Source organism: Prunus persica, chromosome G6 (genome assembly GCF_000346465.2).
Source record: "Prunus persica cultivar Lovell chromosome G6, Prunus_persica_NCBIv2, whole genome shotgun sequence".
NCBI lineage: Eukaryota > Viridiplantae > Streptophyta > Magnoliopsida > Rosales > Rosaceae > Prunus > Prunus persica.
The window spans coordinates 26346636-26361090 of NC_034014.1; the positions used below are offsets into that span (position 1 = coordinate 26346636).

General features: G+C 38.3%; 1 protein-coding gene across 1 annotated transcript; it reads left to right on the forward strand.

The window, feature by feature from the left end:
• On the forward strand, nt 12293-14217 carry LOC18773497 (nodulation-signaling pathway 2 protein). Its single transcript, XM_007206504.2, has one exon. It carries the CDS (start codon nt 12395-12397, stop codon nt 14003-14005), a length of 1611 nt encoding a protein of 536 aa, XP_007206566.1. The 5' UTR covers nt 12293-12394; the 3' UTR covers nt 14006-14217.

Consider the following 14455-nt stretch of genomic DNA (forward strand, 5'->3'; position numbering starts at 1 on the left):
AATTTTTGGGCTTGTACGTGGGCTTTTTGCACTTTCAAATGATGATGTTATGTGTCAGCAGTAAGAGGTTTAGCCCAACACGACACCCAGATAATCAAATGATGATGTTATGTGTTTAGGAATTTAATATGGCTTAAATGCAAAAATAGTCCATGTGTTTTATCACGTTGGTCAATTTAGTCTCTGTGTTTTTAATTTGGCTAATTTGGTTTATCTATTTAGAACCGTTAGCCAATGTTATTCATTCCGTTAAATTTTTGTTGAAAAAATTAAAAACTATTTAAATATTAATTTTAAAAAATAATTATTTGAATACAATTTAAAATTAAATAAATAAGTGCAAAACTAAAAAAAACTAAAAATCAAAAACTGTTATGAAATAACCTGGGATATGTGCGAATTTTGAGCTGCACGTAAAGTAGATGAGACACAGTATTTAACGAGGTTCGGCTACGCCTACGTCCTCGGAGAGCAGCAACAGTAACCTTTCACTATATAATACTATGACTACAATAGTGTTTACAATATGTATGACTCACTGAATTTTCTCTCTTCTTTTTCTCTTCTTTTTCTCTTCTTCCTTTTCTTTCTTTTCTCCGTTGGTTGCTCTTTCCATTGCAAGTGATATGCCTATTTATAGGCTAAGGTTTTGGTAAAATACAGGGAAGGGAAGGTTCCTGGAAGATGCAAGGAAACTTCCTGAATTGATAAATACAGGGAAGGAAAGTTCCTGGAAGATGCAAGGAAAGTTCCTGGAAGATGCAAGGAAACTTCCTCTGTGGGCTCCACCTTCAAACTTTTACAACACTCCCCCTTGGAGACCACATGTCCCTAGATTGGTTGCCTCATTAAAACCTTGCTTGGAAAAACCCAGTGGGAAAAAACCTAAGCGAAGGAAAAAGAGTACAACGTGCATATGTCCTATGTTAGAGGACTTTTGAATGCTCCCCCTGATTTTGCATGCTCCAATTTGATTGCTTGCAGAGTTGTCGTAATCCGATGCCATGCACTAACTTTTGGAATGTACATTTCGGCAATGATTTAGTGAAGAGATCTGCCAGGTTATCACTTGAACGGATTTGTCTGACTTTGATTTCTTGACTCTTCTGGAGCTCATGTGTATAGAAAAACTTTGGTGATATGTGCTTGGTCCTGTCACCCTTGATATATCCTCATGTGATCTGAGCAATACAAGCTGCATTGTCCTCATTCAATATTGTTGGAGTGTCTGTTGTTGAGGGTAGGGCACATGTGCTTCGGATGTGATGGATTACCGACCTTAACCAAACGCATTCACGACTGGCTTCATGGAGGGCAAGTATTTCTGAGTGATTAGAAGATGTGGCCACTAATGTTTGTTTTGTTGAGCGCCATGAGATCGCGGTTCCTCCACATGTAAATACATACCCAGTCTATGATCGTCCTTGATGTGGATCAGAGAGATATCCTGCATCAGCATAACCAATAATACTCTGGGCATTGGTCGATTCACTGGAATAGAATAACCCCATGTCTGTTGTCCCACGAAGGTATCGTAGAACATGTTTGATGCCGGTCCAGTGTCGCCTTGTTGGAGCAGAACTGTACCTTGCTAACAGATTTACTGAGAATGATATGTCTGGTCTGGTACATTGTTCTAGGTACAATAAAGCACCTATTGCACTAAGATATGGTACTTCTGGACCAAGGACCATTTCATCATTCTCTTTTGGACGATATGGGTCTTTCTTAGTGTCAAGCGATCGAACGACCATTGGAGTGCTAAGTGGATGGGCTTTATCCATGCCAAACCGTTCCACTACTTTCTCAGTATAAGTTGATTGATGCACCAAAATTCCATTAGCACTGTGTTCAATCTGCAAGCCAAGACAATATTTTGTCTTTCCAAGGTCCTTCATCTCAAACTCACGTTTGAGATAATCAGCAGTCTTTTGAAGCTCTTCAGAAGTTCCAATTAGATTCATGTCGTCGACATATACTGCCACTATCGCAAATCCAGACTCTGATTTCTTAATAAACACACATGGGCAAATAGGATCATTTGTGTATCCTTCCTTCAGTAAATACTTACTGAGACGATTGTACCACATTCGTCCAGATTGTTTTAGCCCATATAATGATTTTCTCAATTTAACTGAGAACATGTCCCTTGGTTTGTTTCTGGCTGCTTCAGGCAACCTGAATCCTTTTGGAACTTTCATGTATATATCTGTATCCAATTCTCCATACAAATATGCGGTAATGACATCCATGAGTCTCATTTCAAGTTTTTCTGAAACCGCCAAACTTATTAGGTAACAGAATGTAATTGTGTCCATTACTGGAGAGTACGTTTCCACATAATCAATTCCAGGCCTTTGTGAAAAACCTTGCGCAACGAGTCGCGCTTTATACCTTGAGATCTCATTTTTCTCATTGCGCTTTCTTGTAAATACCCACTTGTAACCTACAGGGTTCACATTGGGTGGAGTTGGACTAATATGTCCAAAAACACTCCTTTTTTCCAAAGAATTTAATTCTGCCTGGATTGCATTTTTCCACTTGGGCCAATCTTGCCTCTGTGTACATTCATTAATAAAGCACGGCTCAATATCATCATCTTTTATGATCTCAGCAGCCACTGAGAATGCAAATATATCATCGATGATCATCTCATTTCTACTCCACAATTCATCAGTGGACGTATAATTTATGGAGATTTCTTGACTTTTAGGTACGGTTGCCACTCCAGGGGCACTTGTCTCACCAATGACGTTTTCCTTGTCAAGAAGTACCTGTCCCTCTTTGGGGGCATTTGAATTATGAATTGTGGGCTCTCTATTTATTTCATTTGGATTCATTTTGTCCATCAACTTCCTCTTTCGAGGAATTGAATCCTTTGAGCCTAGTGGTCTGCCACGTTTTAGGCGTGCAGCAGATGAACCATTTGCTGGGACATTGCTTTGTCCATTATGGACATCAATCCGTGCGGGTGCATTTGCAGCTGGGATATGAGATTTCGTCACCTTTGCTGCATCATTAAATGCATCTGGCATCTGATTGGCAATACTTTGGAGGTGAACGATCCTTCTCACTTCGTTTTCGCATTGAGCAGTATGAGGATCGAGATGAGACAATGTGGATACATTCCAGGATAATTCATGTCGTTTTTCAGGAATGAGTTTGCCTTGTTCTTTAGACACAGATTTTTCTCCCCCTAATGGTGGGAAGATTGTCTCATCAAAATCACAATCCGCAAATCGTGCGGTAAAAATATCACTCGTCAGGGGTGCCAAGTATCTGATGATAGATGGTGAATCAAAACTAACATAAATTCCCAATCTGCGTTGAGGGCCCATCTTAGTACGTTGCGGTGGTGCAATGGGCACATATACCGCACACCCAAAAAATCTTAAATGTGAAATGTTTGGTTGATTTCCCAATACGAGTTGTATTGGAGAACATTGATTGTTGGTGACGGGCCTCAATCGCACAAGCGATGCTGCATGTAAAATGACATATCCCCAAGCAGAAACTGGCAACTTTGTTTTCATTAGCAAAGTGCGTGCTATCAATTGAAGGCGTTTAATTAAAGCTTCTGCCAAGCCATTTTGAGTATGCACATGGGGAACAGGATGTTCAATATCAATGCCTAGTGACATGCAGTAGTCATCAAAAGTCTGAGATGTAAATTCACCAGCATTATCGAGTCTGATTGACTTAATGGGATAATCTGGGAATTGGGCTCGTAATTTAATTATCTGAGCCAAAAGCCTAGCAAATGTCATATTCCGAGTAGATAAAAGACAAACATGTGACCATCGGGTAGATGCGTCTACCAAGACCATAAAGTATCGAAATGGTCCACATGGGGGATGAATGGGTCCACAAATGTCCCCTTGAATTCTTTGCAAAAATGATGGAGACTCAACATCAACCTTTGGTTGTGATGGTCTGATCACCAACTTCCCTTGTGAACAAGCTTGGCAAAAGATGTCGCTTGATAGCATAATGTGTTTAGTCAACAAGGGATGTCCTTTAGAGTTGGTGATGATCCTGCGCATCATGGTGGATCCAGGATGACCCAACCTGTCATGCCAAAGCTTAAAAGCATTTGAGTCAGTGGACTCTTGGTCCATGACACTATGTGCCTCAATTGTCCGTATGGTTGTGTAATACAACCCTGATGAGAGCTCACAAAGCTTTTCCAGTATATGCTTTTGAGTATCACTGGAGGTAATACAAAGATATTCCATGTTTTCCTCTTTCTTTGTTTCAACATGGTAGCCATTCAAACGTATATCTTTGAAACTCAACAGATTCCTTCTGGAGTTAGGTGAATACAAAGCATCTGGAATGGACAGTATTGTTCCATTCGGTAACATAATTTGGGTTATTCCTGAACCTTCAATCAGATCTGCAGGACCTGATATGGTTGTTACCTTTGCTTTTGTAAGCATTAATTTTGAGAAATACTTCCGATCTTGAAAGATCGTATGAGTAGTTGCGCTGTCTGCGAGACAAATATCTCTGTCATAGCCTTTGTTTTGAGGGCATCCATAATTTGCATCCATGCCACCAAATAAGTGAAATAAGCTGGATTAATAAAGAACAAAACATTACCACTTTTATTGGATTGAAATTTAAACAACACTCTAGCTAATACAAGTAGTATATTAAGGAATTTAATCTAATTCGGACGCATAACCTTCATTCCCTCTTTCAGTAACAAAATCAGAAACATCTAGATGCGTCTTGTTTAGCTGACGTGATATTTTTGATGAGCCATCTGTGGCTGGCGGAGCATGATCAATGTAATTTATCTCCACTTTCCTGTTCTTAAGTGAAGCTTGATAGAGATCCGCCAAATGCCTGGGCGTACGACATGCGCGCATCCAATGTCCCTTTGCACCACATCTGTGACAAGGGCTTTCAACATTTCTAGGCACATGGCTCATCTGTGCCTTTCCCTTATTACGGGATGCATTTTTGCCATTCGTGGATGGACCGCTCCTTGGACCTAAGCCCTCTGAACGAGCACCACGATTTTTTCTACTTCCTTGCCAGTGGCCACGCTTGCCCCCTCGCCTACGTTTGTGGATACTGCCACGAGATGAAGTGGCATTCACTTCCTGAGATGCAGCATTTATTTCAGGAAGTGGTGCTGAGCCCGTTGGGCGAGATTGGTGATTCTTTAATAAGAGCTCATTATTCTGCTCAGCTAACAAGAGGCAAGATACAAGTTCCGAGTACTTCTTGAAACCGCTATGTCTGTATTGCTGCTGAAGGAGGACATTTGAAGCATGAAAAGTGCTCAGAGTTTTTTCGAGCATATCTTCATCAGATATATTTTCCCCACATAGCCTCATTAATGAGGTAATTCTGTGCATAGCAGAGTTATACTCGGACACTGACTTGAAATCTTGAAATCTCAAGTGGTCCATTCGTATCTAGCTCTTGGGAGAGTCATCGTCTTCTGGTGATCGTATCTTTCACCTAGAGCTTTCCACAGAACCAACGGTTCATCAACCACCACATATTCGCTCTTCAGCGCTTCATGGATGTGGCGGCGAAGAAAGATCATGGCCTTCGCATTCTCTTCAGGCGAAGTATTATTCTCATCTACAATTGTTTGTCCGAGGCCATTGGCTCGTAGATGAATTTTGGCATCCAGGACCCATGATAAATAGTTGTCCCCGGAAAGGTCCAAGGCAGCAAACTCTAGTTTTGCCAAATTTGCCATCCAAAACTTTAGGCTCGAGATCTGGGATATTAAGCCACTTATTAATAGGAATTTCAGGTCATCATTATTCAGGTATATTAATTGATGATAAAAGTAAAGTGTTATGAATTTGCTGGTATGGACGATAAACCCGCACCACACTTTAAATAAATGTAAATGTGCGGTTAAGTAAATTCATAAAGTAAAAGTGCTTGTATGGGCATTAATTCTGCTCCATACATTTAAATAAAAGTAAAGGCGTGGACGATAAACCCGCACCACCCTTTTAAATAAATGTAAATGTGCGGTAAATTAAATTCATAAATTAAATTGCTTGCTGTATGGACGTTAATCCCGCACCATACTTTAAATAAATGTAAATGTGCGGTTAAGTAAATTCATAAAGTAAAAGTGCTTGTATGGGTATTAATTCTGATCCATACATTTAAATAAAAGTAAAGGCGTGGACGATAAACCCGCACCACCCTTTTAAATAAATACTGTTGTATGGGTAATAAACCTACACCATACAGTAAATAAAATAAATATGCGGTAAAATAAATTTGCGATAAAGTAAAGGTGCATGTATGGGTAATAAACCTACACCATACAGTAAATAAATGTGGGGTTAAAACCACCACCGAATAAAATAAGAAAAAGTTAGTATTAGTAACGGTCTCCCACTGATAATATGTTTAGTATTACCAAGGGTCCATTTTTGTTAATGGTTAGTAATAGAGAAGCAGATAGATATAGTATATTATATAGTGTTGAGTTGGAAAAATTTCAGAAATAAAAGGAGAGACTATCGTGCTGATAACGTGTTATGAAATAACCTGGGATATGTGCGAATTTTGAGCTGCACGTAAAGTAGATGAGACACAGTATTTAACGAGGTTCGGCTACGCCTACGTCCTCGGAGAGCAGCAACAGTAACCTTTCACTATATAATAATATGACTACAATAGTGTTTACAATATGTGTGACTCACTGAATTTTCTCTCTTCTTTTTCTCTTCTTTTTCTCTTCTCCCTTTTCTTTCTTTTCTCCGTTGGTTGCTCTTTCCATTACAAGTGATATGCCTATTTATAGGCTAAGGTTTTGGTAAAATACAGGGAAGGGAAGGTTCCTAGAAGATGCAAGGAAACTTCCTGAATTGATAAATACAGGGAAGGAAAGTTCCTGGAAGATGCAAGGAAACTTCCTCTGTGGGCTCCACCTTCAAACTTTTACAACAAAAACTAAAAAATCAAAAAAAGAAACACGCTAACTCTAATCCCAACCGCCACCACCACCTTCAATCCCACCCACCAGCCACCATCTCCAATCCCAGCCACAATTCACCACCCTTCTCTCTTCTCTCTTTCTCCCAACAACAAACCACCACCCCAACTCCGATCAACCTCTCTCTCTCTCTCTCTTACACACAAGAATAATCCTTACCTTCACTTTTTCAAATGTTTTAGTAGGTAGTGCCCTGTGGGGATTTCCTTGTATTAGGTTTTTGGTTTCCTTTGTTTCTCTCCCTCTTAGTCTTGCCCCTCCTCTCATCTCTCTCCTTCCCATCTCTCCATTCGCTGGTCCCGACAACATTTTTTTTCTTCAAGTTTCTTCTTTTCTCATATTATGATTTCCTTTTAATGAATTTTTAATATTTTTTTGATTAATTTTAAAAAGTTCTATACGTTTTTAAAAGACACAAAAATGTTTATTATGTGTATTTAACAACAAATTTAAATGAATGGACAACATTGGCTAACGGTCCTAAACACAGGGATCGAATTGGCCAAATTGAAAACACAAGAACTAAATTAACCAACGTAGTAAAACATAGGAATCAATTTTGCATTTAAGCCATTTAATATATGTGATAGAAGCTGATTTTCCTGGATGCAAGAAAGGAACCCTTTGTTTTCTAAGTAAATTTAGGTTTTAGCCATAAAAAAAATTTCACTTTTGAAAAAAGCCAAAATACATGCAAATGTAAAGGATGCCTTATGAAATCCAAAAATAAATAAGGACAATTTTGTCCATTTTGACTTCTTTTAAAAAATTTCTCTCTCCTTTGGCCTTTTCCAAAGTCTCTCTTGTTTCTATCTGGTTTGTTTTTCTTCTAAAAGCAGGTTATGAAATGTAGACTTTTAGAACTAAAACAACTAATAAGCAAGCACCAATGAAAGATTAACCCATTGATGAATTGAATCTCCACGTTGTTGTTTTGAACTTTTTCTTAATTATACTATTTTTAGTAATTATGTTTACACTAAACAATCCATATTATTACATCGTTTGTATCAAAAAAAGAAAAATCCATATTAGCAGTGGCGGACGCACGTTGGGACAAGAGGGGTCACACGACCCCTTGGAATGCAGGAAATCTAGCCGTGGACTCCACCAGCGACCCCTTGGCCGTTAGCTGAGCGACCCCTTGTGTGCAAGGTGCTCGATGAAAGTCCCCTGTGGGCTTGCCTTGCGCTGCTCTCTAAACTTTTTCCAGACGCAGCTGCTCGGATCTAGCAGCACCACGACTTGAATTTTTTTTGGGTTGCAGAGGCAGCGAAGAAGATGATGTCGGTGATTTGCCTAGCTTATGCCTCATTTTAGTTTAAACTCACCGTTTCACTAGTTCTAGGTTTTTTTAAAAAGTCTGGGCCATGTATAAGTCTGGCCCAAATGTTTATTAATAACCTGTAGGTCTTTTTAAAAGGTTTGGCCCAAATGTTTTTTAATTAAACATTTTAGTCTATACCCAGTGACATATTTAACTAATATATTAGTACAATAGCAATTTATAAAAATTAATAAATATATTATTTTAATTTCCGTATACGTACTCATATTCTAATTTTTGGAGAATTAAATAAATGTTCTATCTTTATGCTTTTTAGTGTTTTTTTTTAATTAAAAAAATTTCAACACTTTTACTTTTTGACCACTTAGATCGAGAATCCTAGATCTACCACTAGTTGGGTTGTAATCAGGAGGTTTTGTCTTTTGTTGGATATAAGCACCATCTTTCATGGTTGATTTCTACTGTGGTTCCTCTAAAGACTTCCATCCTCATTATTCTGGTTATCCAATGTCAAGAAGTATTGCTGGAAGTCTGAAACCTTCCAACTCTTAGACAGATCTCAGTGGGGATCATGATAGTCACGTATACGGAAATTAAAATAATATATTTATTAATTTTACACTGTGACCCCTTGGCTCGAGAATCCTGGATCCGCCACTGCATATTAGTATACTCGGTGGGTTTTGTTGACCCAAGGGAGCCAGGAATCTCTCAATCATTGAAGATTATTGCAGTATTTTCTCCTCTGCCGTGTCAAAGTTAACTATGCGTTTGTGTGTGTGTGATCACAAGGCACGGCCATGAGGATTGATTTCAGAACTACCAACCCACATATACTTTTGTAGTTGGATAAAATATCAGGCAAAAACCACAACAGAAACTTCCCATTTTATCCCCTTGATGATTGGCATGGACAGGAAAAGCCATAAACTCATTTTTCATAGTTAAAGAACGAAAAGCTTCAACTCGTTCCATATGAGAATGCATCACTTGTTCACAGCTAGGTTTTCAAATTTGTCAACAACTAAATCTTTGTTCTCGAAGTTTGGTCACGAGAGCACCATTAAAACAAACAAAAAAACTGTATGTTTCTGTCATTTTGCTATCAAGCTAGCAAGCTATATGAAAAGATATCTAAGGCAGCTTGGAAACTATGTGTTGAGAGCTGATGAGAAAGCCCAAGATAGGTCATTACGTGTAATAAAAGGCGTGTCAACAAATAGTAAAGATTCCATAGTTTCATGCAGTGTTCAAAGTTCAAACAAACCATTCAAGACATTGACTTGTTGCCCTTAATATATTTTCATAAAGAATTAGTTAAAATAGCAGGCAAAAACTACAACAGAAGCATCACCACATAGACTTCCCATTTTATCACCTTGATGATGATGACCATCATGTTTAGATCATGCTTTCTAAACTTTGATGGCAACCCATCATATAATGTCTGATCCCACACAGTTGTTATAGACAGCCTGCACACACTTGATAAGACATGAGGCAATAAGAAAATAATATCAAAGAATACAGACAAACGCAGAAGTTGTTAGGCGAAAACTTGAACCAAATTCATGGAAACCTTAATTATTTTACTGATCATCAATTTTGTCTTCTGCATTTTATTCTTTCAAATAAATACTTGAAGATAACTTGAAGCCTTTGGATAGGAAAGGCCTTGACCAAGACCATTACTATAAATTTGGTTTCCTTGTTGACTGAATACATGGCCCCTTATTGATTTAATACCAGAGATTAGTATCTTTTGATCAAGAAACCTTAATTCTTGGCATCAAGAAGCATTTTTTTAACTACTTGAGGACAAGTATACAGATGAATATAATACTCAGCCTCCCATTGCCACAATTATCCAATTTGCAGCATGTGGAAATGCTTTCATTCAAATGTGACAAGATTATTAGATTGACTGAGGCGTGAATTTGAAGAAACATATCAAACAATCTGCATCATGCTTAAAATATGACTTGGCATATAATCTTTTTGTTTCGGCCAAACGATACATGCTGTTGGCTCTAAACCTCCATGTCTTAATTAAGCCATGAATTATGATAACAAATAATTAACTTTCAATTACATTGCAATGGTTCATCATATACTGCTTTCTGCAATTACACCTGCAAACAACAGAACCAACAGGATTTTCCCTAGCTTTTTGTACTCACATGGTCCAAGTCCAAAACTCACAAATCAAATCAACATGTGAATAGAGATAGAGATGTTTAATAAATTTCTCTACTCTAACGTATAAATAAAATCCTGCAAGAATATTAGAGGCCGGGCAGAGCATATACATACAGTGACCCCTGTGAAGCTCTGCAAATAAATATAATATATGTCAACATCTTGGTGGTTTATCTTAATATTAATTGGTCGACGAAGAAGATAACGAGATGGTTACAAAGACTAATAGATGGTATATCACGTTATGCAGAAATTCATATAATAATAACCCCAAAAAGAAAGATCCCAAATTGTGGCCTCCAAGGCAGGAAAACTCCATGACAGTATGCAAAATGTATGCCTTACGTATTAGAAATTATAATACAGCCAATGTTAGTTGGTGCAGAGACCTTCATGCTTTGAAATCTTTCCATGTAGAGGAGCAAAGACATTGAAGATCTTGAAGATAAGGTCTCATTTAATATTCATCAGAATGTTTGTAATGCAGATATATTTTATCTGATATAAAGTATAATCAAATTGATACTAAGATTTATTTGCCCTATCCATTGAACTTGTAGGTTGAATAATTTATACTTCAATGTTCTGGTTAAGACTGCAAACAACATAATGATACACACGTTGATTACATAATCAAATTTAACTAATAATTATTCAATTAACTAATATGCATAAGACCCTATCAGCGAGAAGAGAGTTGTTCTGCTGCATTACCTTCTGCAGAATCTCAATTATCCAGAAACGACGGCAAATCCTTATCCTAATAAAAAAGATTATAGTATTGCAATTTTCATTGATTACTGTTAATAAGACAACATTTGGTAATTGTAAAACCTGCATTTGGTTGCGTCCAACTCTTTCTTTCGGCTTTGATATTAAATTAGACAACACTATCTAGCTAAAAATGATTAATTATGACTTCATCCAAATACTTGGCACATTTATCTGTAGCTAAAGGTGCCATTTTCAATCTCTATGTCTAATTGTGTGAAGAAAAAACGACGGATGGCCTAAGAGCCTTTCATGCAACCATGCAATGACACGAAGCTCTTACACGATTTCTGAGAGCCTTGAAGATTGTTTGCCTTATAATTTCTGTGTAGTGATTATGTCAATAATAATAACATAATTTCGAAGATAATATGAAACTAATGAGCTCACTGTGAAGTTTAATGGATATTGCAGGCCTTGAGATTAATGCGTGATACCATATAACAATATAATATATAGGAAGTTTAGTCGGAAAGTTTACGTGCAAGTTGATTGATTGTTTCTGCTTGGCCTTTGTCTAGAGGAAATATGTTTGGTGACAGCAAGGTGCCTCTTCCTACGTAAACCGATACTTAATTTGTTTTAATAAGGATTAATTTGGTATAACAATTGGTATAAGAGATAAGGTGTCATTGTATATGGAAAGATGACCGGGACTCTGTGTCCCCAGTCTGGACTTACATGATTGGTTGTTCTTCACATTGAGGGCTTTAATGTCAACACACAATTAAGAATTGTTTAATTTATTAATTAAGGTTATATTTCTTATGAAGTGAAAGGTAATTACGTTGAAAAGACATGAATAGTTATCTATCCAATTTTGTTGATTATAATACAAAGGATGCGTGCAACATATAAGCCACCCCCGCAAGAAGCTGCCAAGAAAGCAAGGAAACTTGAGTTGGAAACCTTTGTGGAATTACGTGTGCAGTATGTAGAAAGTTGGTGAGAGTGATTGGTATTTGTTTATGAAGATAAGATGGTGATTAATAATAATTCTCCATTTTAATAATAGTCTGTTTTTTCTAGTATTTTATGCTTAATCTGTCGCTACATTGTTCATCAAGTCATATATAATGATCAATTAAGTCTCATTGGCAAATCAAACTCGCAGAGAAAAGTCTTCTTACCTTTAATATTCATCAGAAAAGATGATGCAATCTGAGCTTCTTCTGCCCTTCTGGCCATACCAAAATGTAATCAACTCACCTTTGGACCAATTTGAATACAACGACGTCAACATGGGAAGCTCTGACTTCTCTTCTCCGTTCATGGCCTCCGATGAATTTTCCGAAACTTCTTCATTTCCCTTTGCAACCATGTTCTCTGGTGACTTTGAACAACTTGCAGATTGTGATCATCTCCTGCAAGTCACATCATCAGTGGAGGAATTTCCAATGGACTTCGGAGGGTTTGAGCCTAATTATTTGATTGGTGATATAGAAGGCATGTATGCCTGTTTGGAAAGGAGTGAGGGGAGCACCCTTCCATCACAGCAATTTTCTATTGAAGGAAATGATGTGTGGAGCCCTAACTCATTAATGACATCTGAAGCATCATCCATGGATGTGACCTCTATCCAACAATCACTGACCCTGCCTCGGGAAGAGATGGAAATCGATAACGAATTGAGTATTCGTCATCTGCTCAAGGCATACGGCGAAGCCATGGAGATGGGACAGAGGGAGCTAGAGGAGGTAATCCTGAGATGCCTTAGTGAGAAAGTCAACCCACTTGGTCAATCTTTGGAGCGCCTTGCATTCAACTTATGCCAAGAAGTTGATGATCAGCAAGGCGATTATCTGAAACAAGAATCCTGCAAGAATTTCGAGGCTGCATTGAACCTGTTCTACCAAAGCATCCCCGATGGGAGGTTTGCGCACTATGCAGCAAACACAGCGATCCTCGAGGCTATCCCGGAGGATGCAGAGACAGTTCACATAGTGGACTTTGACATGGGAGAAGGGGTTCAATTGTCTCAGCTGATTGAGGCCGTGGCACAGAGACACAAAACACTAAAAGTCACAGCAATTAAATGGGATGTGGAAGAGACTGAAGACGGTGCTCCTCCACAGTGGAGATTTGAGGAGACAAAAAGGCAACTGCAGCATCATGCAAGATCTTTTGGCCTAAACTTGAAAGTGGAGGAGATAGCAATTAAGGATTTGGTGAGTGAAGTAAAGAAAGCAAACAAGAGGGGTGGAGGCAGAGAATTTCTAGCATTCAACTGTATGGCGGGGCTGCCCCACATGAGGAGAAGAAGAAGCAGAGGGCTTATCTTGGAGTTTCTACGGCTAGCCAAGGATTTGTTAGCCAGTTCTGCCAACTACAAGACTAGTAACAGAGGGATTATAACTTTTGGTGATGGAGATGCTTGTGCAAAGCTCGGGAACGGTTCGAGTTTCAGTTCATTCTTTGATGGGTATCTGGCTCATTACCAAGCCTTGTTAGAGTCTATCGAGTCGAATTTCCCGAGTCATCTAGCAGAAGCAAGAATGGTGATAGAGCTGATGTTTGTGGCACCTTATGTCTCTTCTCAGGCTTTGTTCCAGAAGTGGAACGAAGTAAGAGAAGAGTGCCATCTTCAACCGTGGTTTGGGCTGGAGGGTAAGAGACTGAGCAGAGAAAGTCTGATGGAAGCCAAAGAAATGGTGGGAGAAAGCTCATATGGAGTAAGAATTGGACAGAATGGAAATGAAATGGCCTTGGAATGGGAAGGAACTCCTTTGGTTAGAGTGTCAACCTGGACAACCCAAAGCTAGCAGAAAGCAGATCATTTTTTTCTTTCTTTAAATCTATTTTCAAATTTATTCCAGCAAATGTGTACACTATGCTGAACATACCATAAGATATTTCGTACAGATTGATTACGTTTTATGTTGTAAAAAGATCAACTAAGTTGACTGATTGTTTGCTATAAACTCTACTCTACGAGCCTGGTAAAACTAATATATCATCACAGCCATTTTAGGAACAGTGTTTGTCGATTTTCGTAACAGGAGATGTGCGCAAGTCCTAAATTGTGGAAGTTTTTCGACCATATTCTAGTAGTGCTAGTTTTTAGCCAGTTCACATGCTAACAACTTGGAAGCTTTTAAAAACGACCAATAAGATTCACCACTTACGTCAGTGAATTCTGTCGTCAAAGTTTTGACAAAGCCATATTCTAAATAACTCTAATGTAAGGGAACAGAGATCGAACTAGAGTGCAA